General features: G+C 41.1%; 1 protein-coding gene across 1 annotated transcript in view; it reads right to left on the minus strand.

Annotated features, from left to right (window-relative positions):
* Positions 1-3,222: 3,222 nt before the first annotated feature.
* LOC115469222 (VIP36-like protein) overlaps positions 3,223-14,755 on the minus strand; it is a 48,618-nt gene continuing 37,085 nt past the window's right edge. The window contains exons 5-8 of the mRNA XM_030201652.1: positions 10,508-10,669; positions 10,054-10,168; positions 9,514-9,633; positions 3,223-6,110 (exon numbers count right to left, since the gene is read on the minus strand). Of these exons, the coding sequence (XP_030057512.1) occupies positions 5,968-6,110; positions 9,514-9,633; positions 10,054-10,168; positions 10,508-10,669 (540 nt within the window). The 3' untranslated portion in view covers positions 3,223-5,967. The remainder of the gene's footprint in view (positions 6,111-9,513; positions 9,634-10,053; positions 10,169-10,507; positions 10,670-14,755) is intronic.

Here is a 14,755-nt window from a genome sequence, read left to right on the forward strand (position 1 = left end):
GAATGCTGGGCTTCTGGACCAATAAAAAACCTGCTGCCCGCCGGGAAAAGCGCCCAAATCCGCACAGCAGCCACGAAAATGCCGCCCAATTTCCCGCAACCCGCAGCTGTCAAAAATTGCCCGCAACCGGTCACGGGAAGCCGCCCAATTGTGCGGGAAACCCGCAGCCCTGGCAACAGGTTTTTGGCAATGCTTCACTCAGCTGAGAGACCTGGAAATCTCTGAGCCAATCACAGCGCGTTTAGCTCGGCTAAACGCGTTGTGATTGGCTCAGGGACTTCCAGGTCTCAGCTAGTGAAGCACTGCCAAAAAAGACGTTATTATTAAGGGGGCCAAAATGGCCATTTTTTTGAATGGGCACCTATTTTGGTTGCCTCCCCCCCCCCCCCCTTGCAATAATAAAAACATCTTTTTTGGTAGTGCTTCACCCCAGCTGAGACACCTGGAAGTCCCTGAGCCAATCACAAAGCATTTAACTGAGCTAAACGCGCTGTGATTGGCTCAGAGACCTCCAGGTCTCTCAGCTGGGTGAAGCACTGCCAAAAAACACGTTTTTATTATTGTAAGGGGGGGGGGGGGGGGGGGAAGGCAGCCAAAATAGGTGCCCATCCCAAAAAAAAAAACCCATCCATTTTGGCCCCCTTAATAATAAAAACATCTTTTTTGGCAGTGCTTCACCCAGCTGAGAGACCTGGAAGTCTCTGAGCCAATCACAGCGCGTTTTGATGGGCTCAGAGACTTCCAGGTCTCTCAGCTTAGTGAAGCACTGCCAAAAAAGACATTTTTATTATTGCAGGGGGGGAAAAGCGGCCAAAATGGGCGGGTTTTTTTTGGATGGGCGTCCTCAACTGCACTGTCCTCTGGATCGTGGTGCATCAGAGTGGGTGAGCAGAGCGGCGTCTTCAGGGGGGGAATGACAGCCAAAATTAAGACGTTTTTATTATTGCACTGACGAGCACTTGACTTTTTTCCCCCGATTTTTTTTTTTTTTTTACTTTTGTAGCAGTTTTTCAATCCCGCGCAGCCCCAACGAGAGGTACAGACCTCTCGTTAGATTTTCCAGTGTTAAGGCAATCGGAAAAGGTTAGTGCATCTCATTACAATAGGGTTTCTACCCAATTTGCTCATCTGCATTCCGTTTTCATTAGCTGCTACCGTCGTTGGAAAAGTCTTTAGTGCATGCCAGGGTTTACTACTTGCTCGTTAAGTTTAGTGCATCTGGCCCTGGGTCAGGAGAAAAAGGGAAATGGGACTTGATAAACCGCCTTTCTGAGGTTTTTGCAACTACATTTAAAGCGGTTGACATACATTCAGGTACTTATTTTGTACCAGGGGCAATGGAGGGTTAAAGTGACTTGCCCAGAGTCACAAGGAGCTGCAGTGGGAATCAAACTCATTTCCCCAGGATCAAGGTCCACTGCACTAACCACTAGGCTATTCCTCCACTCCCAAAGGCACCCCCCAACTTGACAAAACACAGCAGAAATATTGGTTCAGGAAAAAAAAAACAAGTCCCTCCATGGCCAAGCAAACTCAGAAGGAGAAAGCCTCCATAGAAGGAATTATAGTTCAACTGATTACTAGCTACAAAATAAAGTCGGGGGAGGGGGTATCCGAGAATACTGCCAAAAAACACCCGCCAGAAAGGCAGAGCCTGGATGCTGACAAACTGAGTACAAAACAGAGACTGCAGAACACTGCCAAACCAGAGACTCTCTTTTTTTTTTTTTTTAAACCACAAAAGAGGCAGCTCACCTCCCAGGCACTCAAGGTCCCTAGACAGCACCAGGGGCTGAGGCACAAATACCACTTCCAGAAACAGAAGGGAACCCTTCAGGGCCAAGAAACAAAGCATGGAGAGGAAACGGGGGAGGGACCCTGCCACCCGGGTTTGACACTCCTGAGGCCCAATGTGACTCCCATGGGCAACAGCCTCAGCCCTGGCATAGAAGCAGAAAATTTAGCAGCCAGAATGAATTACAAACACTGCCGGACCCCAGTAGCCCCCCCCCCCCCCCCCCGGTCTAGGAATCCCCAGGGCTACCACACGAGACTGCACAGGCTTGTACCTGTACCACCTGCTAGGAGACTGAGAAATACATACTGAGTCTGGGAGGGACTGGGACTGCACAGCTAATTTTCCACCAAATTCTGTAGTTCTCATTCTCCACGCACCTGCTGGTAGGACTGCTTAACCCATCTGTCTAGGCCAGTCAGGAAGGACGCTAAGGAAATTATTTTTCATTCCCTACCCAGGCAACTGGGATCCCCTAACATGTTTTAGAGTGTTTGGCATCAGTATTTTGATGGGTGAGAAGACAGTTTACAATTTGAATAAATCTGAAGCTTTGCTAGTTATCTTGTTCCTCCACCAATTCCCTCAGGTCATTCCACACACTCATCGCCTTTTCTGTGCTGATACTGAGGGGCAGCATTCTCATGGAAAGGTAGAAAAGTCAGGTTTGCTCAGATGTTATATACTTAGGGATTAATACTAATTATGTGTTGAATTTTTAACCCCAGGTAAAGGGGTTAAAGAATGTATTCTTTTGACTGTGTTACAGGTTAAAGTTGCTGTTAATGATTTTTGACAATTTTCATTCCATCCTTCAGGCCAGATTTTGAAATCATTACAGTTAGTACAAAATCTGGCAGTAAGCACCTGTTAGAGAACGTATCGACTACGCTGGTGACCTGTAAGCTTTTGTATTCAATTTTCTCCATGGTCAAGCAGGATATAATCAGCAATACATATGGATTTGGTATCATTCCGAGGACTGCATACTGGACCATTAGTATGCTCCCTAAATAAACTGGTATATCTCTCCACCTTTACCCATGTAAATAATTGGGCAATATTTTTCCCCTCATACTGTCATCAGAACACACTGGACAGACTTAGATTCCAGATCCCTTGTTATGGGCTACCCTGCAGGATTTCATCCTAACATGGCACCTTTGCTGATGTGCTTGCCAACAACAGGGTCCACTGGTTTGGTTCTTGTTTCCTCAGTGCTATCCCTTCATCCAGCATTTAAGGATAGCCTCCAGGACTAAGGGTATAATAATAGCCCCATTTCTTAGACTGTGAGGTTCTCTAATGAATCAATTTTTTTAGTGAAGAACTTTATGTTTAGAGGTATCACTCTGACCATTCGCTTTTAATCCCACCACTACTTCCTGCCAGAAATTGCTCAGTAGATATTACAAAACAGAATGAACCAGCATTCCTCTGTTTCCACTTTTAATCACATTTGTTTCAAAACATTTAGAAACTGCTGCTCTCTGAAATTTCTATAAAAAAACGGACCTCATTCTGGCGACTCACACTGCTATCTTCTTCAGCATTTACAAATCTGTAAAAAGAATGGTATAGGCCAGAGGGAAAGAACAGCATTTAGGGTAATGGGGCATGATTAATCCTGCTGACCCACAGTGAACCTACATTACAGGTAAGCAATTTCATTTACTGTGTTTATTTTGGAGGAGTATCCATAAATTAGGAACAGTTCAACTTGGTTAGGTATCTGATTTCTGAACTTAATTTAAGGTTCTCAGCAATGGCTCATGTAGTTCCTAATCATTCTTGAATGTTTTCTGCAGCAAGACCTTTAGCGTGAAACGAATTGCCTGCAGAAATCAGACTTCCTGATTTTAAGAACCAATTTAAGATCTGCTTCTTCAGCAAGTGTGTGGGAGCAGGGATGTGTTAGGAGTCTTAATGTTGACTATAAATTACATATTTATAGTATGCTTTATATGATTTTTAAAAAAATCATATATTGTAACGGACTTTGAAGTCATATTATGGATGGGACTTAATAAATATACCCCATTACCATTAACTATCAGTTCCCTATGAGCTACGGTTCTTTTCCACGTCTTACTTAGTGAACACTGAAGTAGGTGGTTCCATCTGCACGCCCCCTCTTTTTAACATTGCCCTTTTTTTCTGTTGTTCCACAGATTTCTCTTTTTCTGCTCATGCTTAACAATCGCATCTCTGCACTTCCTCCTTTCACTGACGTGGCAAGAAAAATGTCCCAAGACTCATGCTCTATGGTCTTAGCTATCTTTCTACCTCTTGTATCTCTGATTCCCATCTTCCCTGCTTCTCTTAGCTTTACCAGATATTCTTCCCTGTTCTTTTAGGCAATCTTTGTTTTATCCTTTCCAGCCACTTCCTTTTATTTGCTCTCCTAAAAAAGTTGTAGCATGTATTATGGAACCTTTTAGTTTAGCCCACTTTTATACTAAACAAATGTGGTAAGCAGGAATGCCGCTGTGAATAAAAGCAATGAAGATTATCATATGCTGGAACTGAAGTCACGGAGGGTTGGCAGAGATGCAGAAACAGGTCTCTACATGCTGCAGTTTGCTCAAATGGCCCTACAATTCAGGGCTGTCCCTGAGTGGAAAAGAGCAACACATGTATAGGTACACACAAACCTACATCAGAGAGGCAAAAGGACAAGAATAAAAACATCTTGATACATAAACTTAGCAGCTGGTGGTTAAAAACCGGACTCCAGTGTTAAACAATTTCACAGAATCAGCTTTGTGCTTACAGCAGTGTATACAGAACCTGAAAATATTCTCTGTACTTTAAGATCAAACCATCCTCTCACCCCTACCCACATCAATTCAACATACAACCCTATCCCATCTCTCCATAGTAATTCAACATACCAATCCCATCTACTGCCAACATCCCTTCACAGCAATTTTACCCCTCACCTCCTTTGCTCAAAGCATTCCCTCTCTTTTATCATTACTAAACAGCAATTCAGTTCTCCTTCCCTTCTTCAATGATTTCACACCCTTATCCAAGGCTGTCTAAAATTCCAACCATGGGATAACAAACCCTCTCTACAAGCTCTGTTTCAAGTATAGAACAAGAGGTCATATTGTTTTCAGGTTCTCTGAGAAAACTGATATGTCCCTTCTAAGCTGGCAGCTGGAGAGGGTGTGGGGGGAGGGGGAGGGAAGGCCAGATGGCCAATAGGACCACAGCCCTGTTTCTCAATCACCATTTTATCTTAAGAGAATCACTCATTTCATCCCATTTTGGGCACATATTCATAGTGATAGGCAGGGAAGGCTGTTTTATATATCCCTAGCTCTGTATGGTAAGGAAGGGATGGTTATGGATAAAAGGTTGAGTTATGGAACACTGATGAACAGGTACAGATGTTTATAGAGCCCTGGGTATGGCTAAGGACTCATGAATTCCCAACAATGATAGAATGATAATTAAGGGAGGCTACTTATGGATCCAGGTATAAAAGTCAGAATGGGAGTATTTTTAAATACAAAACTGTAGGGGAGAGATAACTACTGTATTATAAAACAACAATGAACAGTATGGGATATTTAAGTATTTTTAACCCCAATTGATGAGAAAGGAAAGCTGCTTAATAATGATAACAAAGACACACTGAAAGCTCTTGTGTGCAGGACTTGTCCATTGAGTGATCAGAATTATCATGCAGACTTACACTGCATGCTGATATATCAGCTTCCAAGATGAATACTACTAGCAAAATCTCAGCCTCCCCCCCAAAATTCATGAAAAATATAAGTTCCCTTCCCCAACCTCTCTTATATTAATGATTTCTGTTTCCATTTAAAAAGAGGGTATTCTCCCAGTGGCTCATATACCAGAAGTCTAGGTTCCCGTGCACACTCCAACAACCATGAGAATTCTGTTGAGAGATACCCCTTTTCTCTAGCATCCCCATCATACAGTCCTCTCCTCTTCCAGGTTAATATCACCAGCAATCAGATCATAAAGAGGCGCATTGTCTTCTTGCTCCCAGAGCATAAACCCAGCAACCTCTTACACTCCTCCAGTGAGCTTGACGCTAGTTCCATAGGGCAGAAACAGTAGTCATATGACAGTGAAGTGTCCAGGTATGGCCTATGACCAATACACAGTGATGCAATCAAAGGAAGCTTGGATTCCTCTCAGTAGAAGTGTTTCCTAGTTTTCTCCTGCCACTTGTTGTAGAGGATGGCGCCAATAACTCCAGCAAATACGATGCCCACCAGCGAGAAGAAAATGATCAGGAAGAGGGCAAAGCCACTCATGGGCTCTGATGGTGTCTCTACTGCACAGCACAGTAACAGAAAAGAGTAGAGGTCAAATACAACAATCGGGCTATATTTCTACAATCAACTCTACAAAATAGCTCTTTTCCACCCACTCTCCTGAGAACAAGCAAGAACACAGTAAAAGTATTATTTCAAAAAAAAAAAAAAAGGAAAGAAAGAAAACAATTGTAACTTGATAAACAAAGCAATATATAAAATGTATTAATACATCATCCATAGCAACCAATATTTTTGGATCCTATCAGTCTAGACGTTCATAAAGGTAAATATAATGAACACATACCTTGTGATGGCTCTAAAATACCATTATTTGGATCTCTTGACACAGACCAGTTTCATTGTACCATTCACTGGCATCCACCCAATTACAATGCAAAGATGTAAATATATAATTTAACACATGCATGTATATGCAACATAAATTGTGAAACATACAAATAATCCAACTGTCAACCTGTAGTCTGTGTAAGTACTCTCTTTGTGCTGTTTACATATATCCACAGTAACTTGAGACAGAAATCCCACTGGTTACATTTACATCACTAATGCCATAGAAACTAAGCAGCATGAGGCCCCAAGAGAACGGAAGCACAAAGCCCAATAGAACCTTATTCAGTGCTATGGTAACCCCTTAATACCAGGTACAATGCCAGACCTGGTTTAATTTATTTTTTTATTTATAGTTTATTCATTTGAAAACCAGATAACAAGTATGAACCCTCAAACATTCAGCAACCTATGACATACTGTGACTTCTGTAAGAGGCAAGGATGCACATCAGCAAAGAAGACCCCCACCCCCACCCCCACTCTACCCCTGCCCAGGGTTCAAATACCACCACCCAGCCTTAATAAAAAAAAAAAGTCACAAAGAGTGTGTGTGAAACAATCGGTCATTCAAGGTTACTAGACCTGGCTCAATTTAGATTATGCTTTTATTAAATGATAATTTTGTGCATTTCCACAAACTCACATCAATGAGTTACTCTCCTGTAATAGCTCTTTACTGTAATTCTTCACTATGGAAATCCACTTCATTCAGAAGGATAACACAGATACACATGTGCAATCATGTGAAGTCAAGTGGTGTACTAAATTAGAATCTAGCTTGTCATTTTAATTTTAGAATGATCAAGGAGAGAAAACAATCAAAAAGGACTAAAGCAGGTAAGTCTCAGACCACTAGGAAGTCAGGGGGAAAATATGGATATTTCAATCAATGACATTGAGGTGTATTTTCAAAGCACTTAAATTCCATATAATATCCTATAGAACTTTGTAAGTCTAAGAAGTCCTTTTACTAAGGTACATTTCCACCTTTAGCTAAAACATCTAGAAATGCTACACAATATTTACTGTAGACTGCAGAAATCAAATGGAAGACAATATTTAAATACATAACTGAAGACTGACAATTAGACTGACAAAACAAAAGAAATGATTTCTATATTATGTTCTCTGTACATGCACCTAGGGCACCCATTCCTAACATAGTCCTTGGGGCACACCTAGTACATATAAAGTACATAACTGTTGCCACACTGGGGACAGACTGAAGGTCCATCAAGCCCAGAATCCTGTTTCCAACAGTGACCAATCCAGGTCACTTACTAGTGAGAATTGCAGTTAATGCTCGAGCAAAATATGGTAAACTAATATATGCAAAAAAGTGCTCAAGCTCAAAACGTTCAAAGTAGCTCAAATACACTAGGCCTCTGGTTTTAAACACTGTTATTAAGCATTTATCAATATAACAAGTGTTTAATAACTGCTTAATAACAGTGTTAAAAACCAGAGGCCTAGTGTCCCTGGTTTCTGAGGGCTTTTCTCCAAACAGTATTTGAACCAATCCAGGTCACCCATCGGGTTTTCAGGATAATAATCATGAGATAAATTTTGCATATATTGCTTCAACTGCATGCAAATCTAACTCATGAATATTCATTATGGACATCCTAAAAACCTATTGGGATGAGGTGTGCCCGGAGGACTGGGTTGGGAATGGCTGACCTAGGGGGACATCAGGTGAATTCCTACAATGAAACTGGTCTCAAATAGATGTTCAACAACTGCTGTTTATAGCTGCTGTATAGACATAAAATCATGTTTTACCTTTTTCAAGATGAAGGTCCAGAATGCAGGTTATTATGGGTACATATATTGCTTGCTATATTGATAAAATGAATTTTGAGCTCCAGGGTAGACTTCTTTGACTTTTCAGACAACTTGGGTGGATGCCTTGATCACCAACCATCTTTTTTATACTTTATAATCATTTCTTTTTCTTTTCACAACCCATATTGGCATAATTTCCTGAATTCCAAGAATAAGCCTGTTCCCCCTTCCCCCAATAAAAAACATGCAATAATCCCCAACATAATCCACAACCTAGAATGTGCAAAATAACCCAGCACAAACCATGGCCCAAAATGCACATCATGGAGATGTGTAGCACCCCTGGCATCAGTGTATGCCAAGGTCCAGGATACACACTGCACTGGCTATCTCGTCATCAGAATATACTACCACCTAAGAGGCATACACCCACTCCCACAAGTGCAAGTCACATTCCAGGACATGCCATGCCTCCTTCCTAGGGAAAACAGTGTCCTCTCCTCCCCAGTATAACACAAGACTATCTCTACTTCAGAAAGCAGGTGAAAGCTTGGCTTTTCACCCAGGCCTTTAAAGGAAGAACTAACTTGCTAGTCATATATTCACACACACACAAGGAGCGACAGCAGCTGCACACACTACAGCAGGGCATGTTTATCCACTCCTACCTAATACTCAAGCACCTTTCTGACTTCATGTGCAACTTTATTCAATTAGTCCACTTATTTTCTAACTCCTGTTACCCTATCTTATCTAGCTGAATGTTGTACCTTTGCTTACACCCTATGCTGTCTATTACACCCCACTCTTTACTAAGCCACGCAGCAATGCCGACAAAGCCTATATAAAGTGAATGGGCTGTGTCGGCGCTAGCGCGGCTTAGTGAACAGAAAGTGGGGGGAAATGTTTTATTGCACATTGTGTTGACATTGTAATGTAGGATACTATACCATACTTTGTATTGTTATTTGAATATTTTTACTGCTGTAATTGTCTATTGCTTATGGTTCACTTATTACTACCTTGAGTGAATTCCTTCAAAAAGGCGGTAAGTAAATCCTAATAAATAAGTCAGTCACCACCCATGATTCACACTGCTCCCACTTCCCTCAGCAAAAAGGACCACCCACGATATATGCACTCACTAGCCCTCAACACAAACTCATTCACCCTCTTAGCAGGCAAGGTCTTCTCTTAGCTTTATTTCCTCAGGAGATAATGCTAATCTCAAAATAGCCCATACTCCTCCCCCCCCCCCCAAACTTCCTAGGTCCTGGGTCTTTACCTCCTGGCAGTTTCATGTTGTCTACAGTGGGAATGAAGACCTCTTTCTCTGCTAACTTCTCAGAAGGTGTCCGTTCCACCGTCAGCTGGTACAGTTTCAGAGAGATTATATCATGGTTATCTGGGAGATAAGAAGGGCAAACTACTTAACAGATGTTATACTCAATGACTTTCTAGCTATCATCTAAGGGCTAGTCTATAAGAGTCAAAAATGTAAAGGCAGCATCTTCAGCTGCCAAGGACAATGGTATAGGCTTGACTTGCAAGGATGATATGGATATCTATTTGCAGAAACAGAATCATCTAGCTGCAATTTCAGGACACTTCTGCTTCAAGGGAACACATGATGAGGCCTTTAAGACACTTCCTGACCACTCAGTCTGATGCATGTATCACCAGCGATGTACACACACACAGGTATATTTACCTCTCAAATATGCATATGGGGAGAAGTGATCAGAACCATTCAAGACTATATATAAAGCTTCTCATATAAGGGTTTGAGATATATAGATAAGTTGGTAGTGCTTCCTCACAATACCTGACAGGTCACCAGTCACTGATGAGGTCCCAAAGAAGTAGCCTCTTGGCAGATGGACTCCAGGAAAATCAAGGCAGTCTCTCCACTCCTGCTTCCCATCAATGTCGATCATAATCTGAATTACAATGGGGGGGGGGAGGGTATATAGTATTTAAAAAAAAAAAAAAAGTGTATAAGCAGACTATATACAGGGAAAAATACTGCAAAAAACAGAAGACATTTTTACTTGGCAATGTAGTAGACCTGCCTGGCACCACAGAAGCACTGCTGTAAGAAAGCTCAAGCTACTGCAGGCTCAGCACTGCTGTGTGACTATTTCCTGACTGCAGGAGGATTCCCCATCACCAAACTTGATAAAACATGAACTTTACAGCGTTTTTTTTCCAGGTGAGGCAGCAACAAAGGCGAGGGATTTGTGAGTGTACATCAAAAAGATATGGCAGCACATACTCACAGTAAGTCTGCGTTTCACATAGCGTATCACCAAGAAAGTATCATGGTCAAGATTTCGCACCATGGCAGTGCAGCCTCCAAGCTCTGTGGGCCTGCCATCCCTGCTATGGTCATATGCCAGCGAGCCATTATTCACCATGGCTGAAATATATGGAAAGATTCGCTGTGGAAGAATGACAGGTTTCAGAGGTTATGTTTGCATTACCAATGCTAACTACATGATCAAGAGAGACTCAATGTAGACAGCAAGAAAAGCAGCACTGAATTATAGAAGAGATGCCAAATTTGTACACTGAAAACCAATCATTATAAGTTCTAATCACGCAGGCTCTGAGTCACTTCTTGATTCACTCTTTATTAATATTTAAACATTCATATAGAACTACCTTATGACAGAAAATGCAAGAATCAAAAACAATTCAAAAGAAGAAGTATATTAACATAAAAACAAATCAGCTCTACATGTAATTGGCCTAGGCTAAATGTTGGCCAACAGCCAAAATTTAACCAAAGGGAAATTAAACAAAAGTTGCACAGCTGGGGCGAGATCCGAATGCAGTACATACAGAGAGGTTCCAAAGAGGGCATACAAGAAAAGCCAAGAGTATCAAATGCAAGTTCAGTCTGGAGGACTGGTGGCGTTTGTCTGGATAAAGGAGAAGAGCAAGCAATAGCCATGGAAGCATTAGCTACTTGGGGAAAAATTTTAGAGCCATGGAAGGGTGGGGACCAGGATTTGGTCACCAGAGGATGAGCTGTCACTGGGGCTATGTGATCCATAGAGAATATTGCTGCTTGTGAAGAGGTACAAGACGTGTAATTTTATATGCAGTGGCACAGCCAGAACATATGAAGTTCCCAGCTATGGTAACTTGTGCAAACGTTTAGACAAAATAGCCTTTGCCATGTGCTTCATTTGATCATGCAGCAAACCTTCACACTAAAACAACCAGTAACCCGCATAAGTGTCACTGCTTAGTGCATCAGCTTTCTTTTTTTCTTTTGAGAAGACCTAGCAACATGACAAGTCACATGACAGTACAGATGCATACAACATTTTATTCGTTGCTTTGATTATAACAACAAAAACTTAGGGACCTAGTTATGATGCAACTCCAAAATGAAATGAAATGAACAATCAGGGTAGCACCAATTCCTCTTTAGACCTTTCCGGCCTGGCAGATAAGTCCAAATTATCAAAAGATAGCTGTTAAGTCCTAGCTCTTTGAGTTCAAAGAAAAACAGTATCCCTCCAACCCCATCCTTCCTTTTGATGGGTGGAAAACATATTATAAAGAGTAAGACCTTACAAGGCGCCTTTGTGATATAAGCAGGCAATGGGATGAATTTTCAGGAGACACTAACTGTAAAGCTATGCACACATCTATGTACTACAAAACCACTCCAGTTTGAAAACACTAGATACATATAAAATCTGATCATTGAGAGGTTCTGCATCTGAACAGATGTTTAAGCCTACCTTTTACAAAATCAGGCTAAATACTAAATTTATGCTGGTTATAAACTTATATGCATAACTTTAGAAGGCTAAAAATCCTAAAACTAACCTGTTTAAAAAGGCATACCCTACCAATCCAACATAAATGCCTGATCTCTGCAACACAACAAAACTAAAGTATGTAATGGACATAACACAACTCTTTCGTTGTACGATTCCCTAATGTGGCTGTGCCACATGAACTTTAGTTTACCACAATATCACTTTGTATTTGTTTACACCGGGGTCTGCAAACGCCTCTCCGGTACTATGTAAGCCACATTGAGCCTACAAATAGGTGGGAAAATGTGGGATACAAATGTAACAAATAATAATAATAAGTACAAACAGTCAGTTGCACTTGTTTTAAATGCTGAAGTTCCAAATAAACTTTAGAAAAATTGACCAAATAAGTTATGGCCTGAAGGAAAAAAAAAAAGAGGTGGTGGTGGTAATTTTAAAGTTATAATAACTGAAGTTTTGATTCTATGCATGTATTAAATTTTGGATGCTTACATATTAAAAGAAAGTCATCTCTGAATTGTGAGGGTAATATTGTCTACATCATGGGTGGGCAAGCACAATCCTCGAGGGCTACAAGCCAGTCAGGTTTTCAAGGAATGTATGAATATGTATGAGATCTATTTGCATACAATTGAACCAATACATGCAAATCAATCTCATGCATATTGATTGTGGAAATCTTGATGACTGTGGTTGCCCATCCCTGCCAATAGGTCATATATTTTGTATTATCTTTTGAACTGGTGATGAATTGTTTAAAATTTATCAGTTTTAAAACCTAGCTCTTTGAGTTCAAAGAAAAACAGTGAGTCTTCCAACCTGTCCTAATAGCTAGCATTATTTATTTCTAATTGTTGCTTTGATACTATGCACTTTTACAAATGCCTCAACTATAAACTAGGAGGAAAGACTGTGTAAAGGTCCCTTATATCCCAGTATCTGCTTTTTTATATATAGCTTGTCAGTATTGTTACTGAGATGTATAGACAAAGAAGAGATCTACAGATGAAACTCTGCATCCCTATGGCTGCTCTCTTTGAACTGTCAGACCTAGAGGCAACAGGTTCTGTGACCCTGTGCCCATCCACCCAAGCCCTCCAGCGTTCGAGGCAAAAGGCTCCATATGCCTGTGCCCTCCTCCCCCGAGCCTCCCAGTCCTAGCAATGACTGGATCTATATCCTTATGCCTATTCTCAAATATCTAATCCCTCCTACACGCATATCTACAGAAATGCTGTATAAACATGAATATGAATGTGGTGGTATTATACAATACAGTACATTGAAACACAAACAGTTCAAAATGTAATGCTATTCATAATCATGAGAGAAGAGGAACTTGAGAGAGGAGCTAAAAGGAAGTACACTGATAAGGCACAGACATATGTGGAAATCATTCCAGTAGTAAAGGAAAGGGTTACAACACAGTCAAAACTGACAAGTTAAATGAAAACTTAAGCCACCCCAGGCTGCATTCTATATAGCAAAATTTAAACTGTAAGAAGGTTGGAGGGTCTAAGCAGGTCAGGAGGAGGTATGGGGCCAGACTACATTCCCCACAAGGCCCTGAGAGAAGGAATCGGGGGGGGGGGGGGGGGGGTAGGTCCCAAAACCTGGTAGGGACACCACGTGGAAGGGAGGGGGAAAAGGACTGGAAAAAGCAGCTGCTATGGCAGACGAGGGCCAGAAGGGGGAGCCGTGATAACAAAGCTCAATTCCCTTGGGTCAGAAATCAGTACAAGATTCCTTCCACATGAGAGGGGGAGGAGGTCTCTAACCAACAGCCTAGCAGAGAAGCAGAGTTAATAAGAGTGCTTGGAGGAAGGAGAGTCTGGAGGGCCCAGCACACCAGGTTTGGAGGAACCGGTTGACATGGACTGTAATTGTACTCTGGGGCACAGTTGCAGGGACTGAAGGCAGTGGGTGGTCACAGGAGTCAAGTAGCTGTGTTGTGGGAGGTGTTCTGCCATTCTGTAACCACCCAAGTGGAAAGACTTAAAACTGAAACCCAGGCGGTTGGACTTGGGAGAACTCGAATTTAAAGGGAGGGTTTTTCCTTTTTTGCTTTGTTTTGAAACTGAATGAGACCTTAACCCCTTTGAACTGAAATTTGTGGAGGAGGGGAAATAAACTGCTTTGAACTAAAACTGTGTCGTCTGGAAGGACTTTGTTTTTGGACTGCCGAAGGGAGCCTACCATTCCCCTGAGGGTTTGCTACCAGGATGACAGTTATTACAAAACGTACCATTAATTTCTGCTCCTGGAAATTTGCTAGACAAGTGGATTATATCTCCCTACCAGTAGGTGTCCTACTACAAAAATACAGGGGTATATCTACAATAATTAGCCAAATCAATTTCACATATTCTACTAAATTGACTACCATTTTTTTACCTCCTTATCAATAATAAACTTCACATATACTTTGTTCAACTATTCAATTTGCATATTTTATCATTCAACTTTTTGCAAACAATAAATACAATAAATACCAATTAAAAAATATACAGAAAATACAACTCCAAAAATACCAAACAAATAATGTCCGATGTTGTTCTCTTTATCAGATTGATTAAATCAGTTGTAGTATAAATCCTTCCGTCTTTTGCACACTTAGGTTAAACATTTAACCTTTATAATAAGTCATTCCAAAGTCCTTCTGTGCAAGAACCATGTGGCATAAATTAAAGATTTCACTTGTAGCTTCATCAAAAAAAAAAAAAAACA

Source organism: Microcaecilia unicolor, chromosome 4 (genome assembly GCF_901765095.1).
Source record: "Microcaecilia unicolor chromosome 4, aMicUni1.1, whole genome shotgun sequence".
NCBI classification, from domain to species: Eukaryota; Metazoa; Chordata; class Amphibia; order Gymnophiona; family Siphonopidae; genus Microcaecilia; species Microcaecilia unicolor.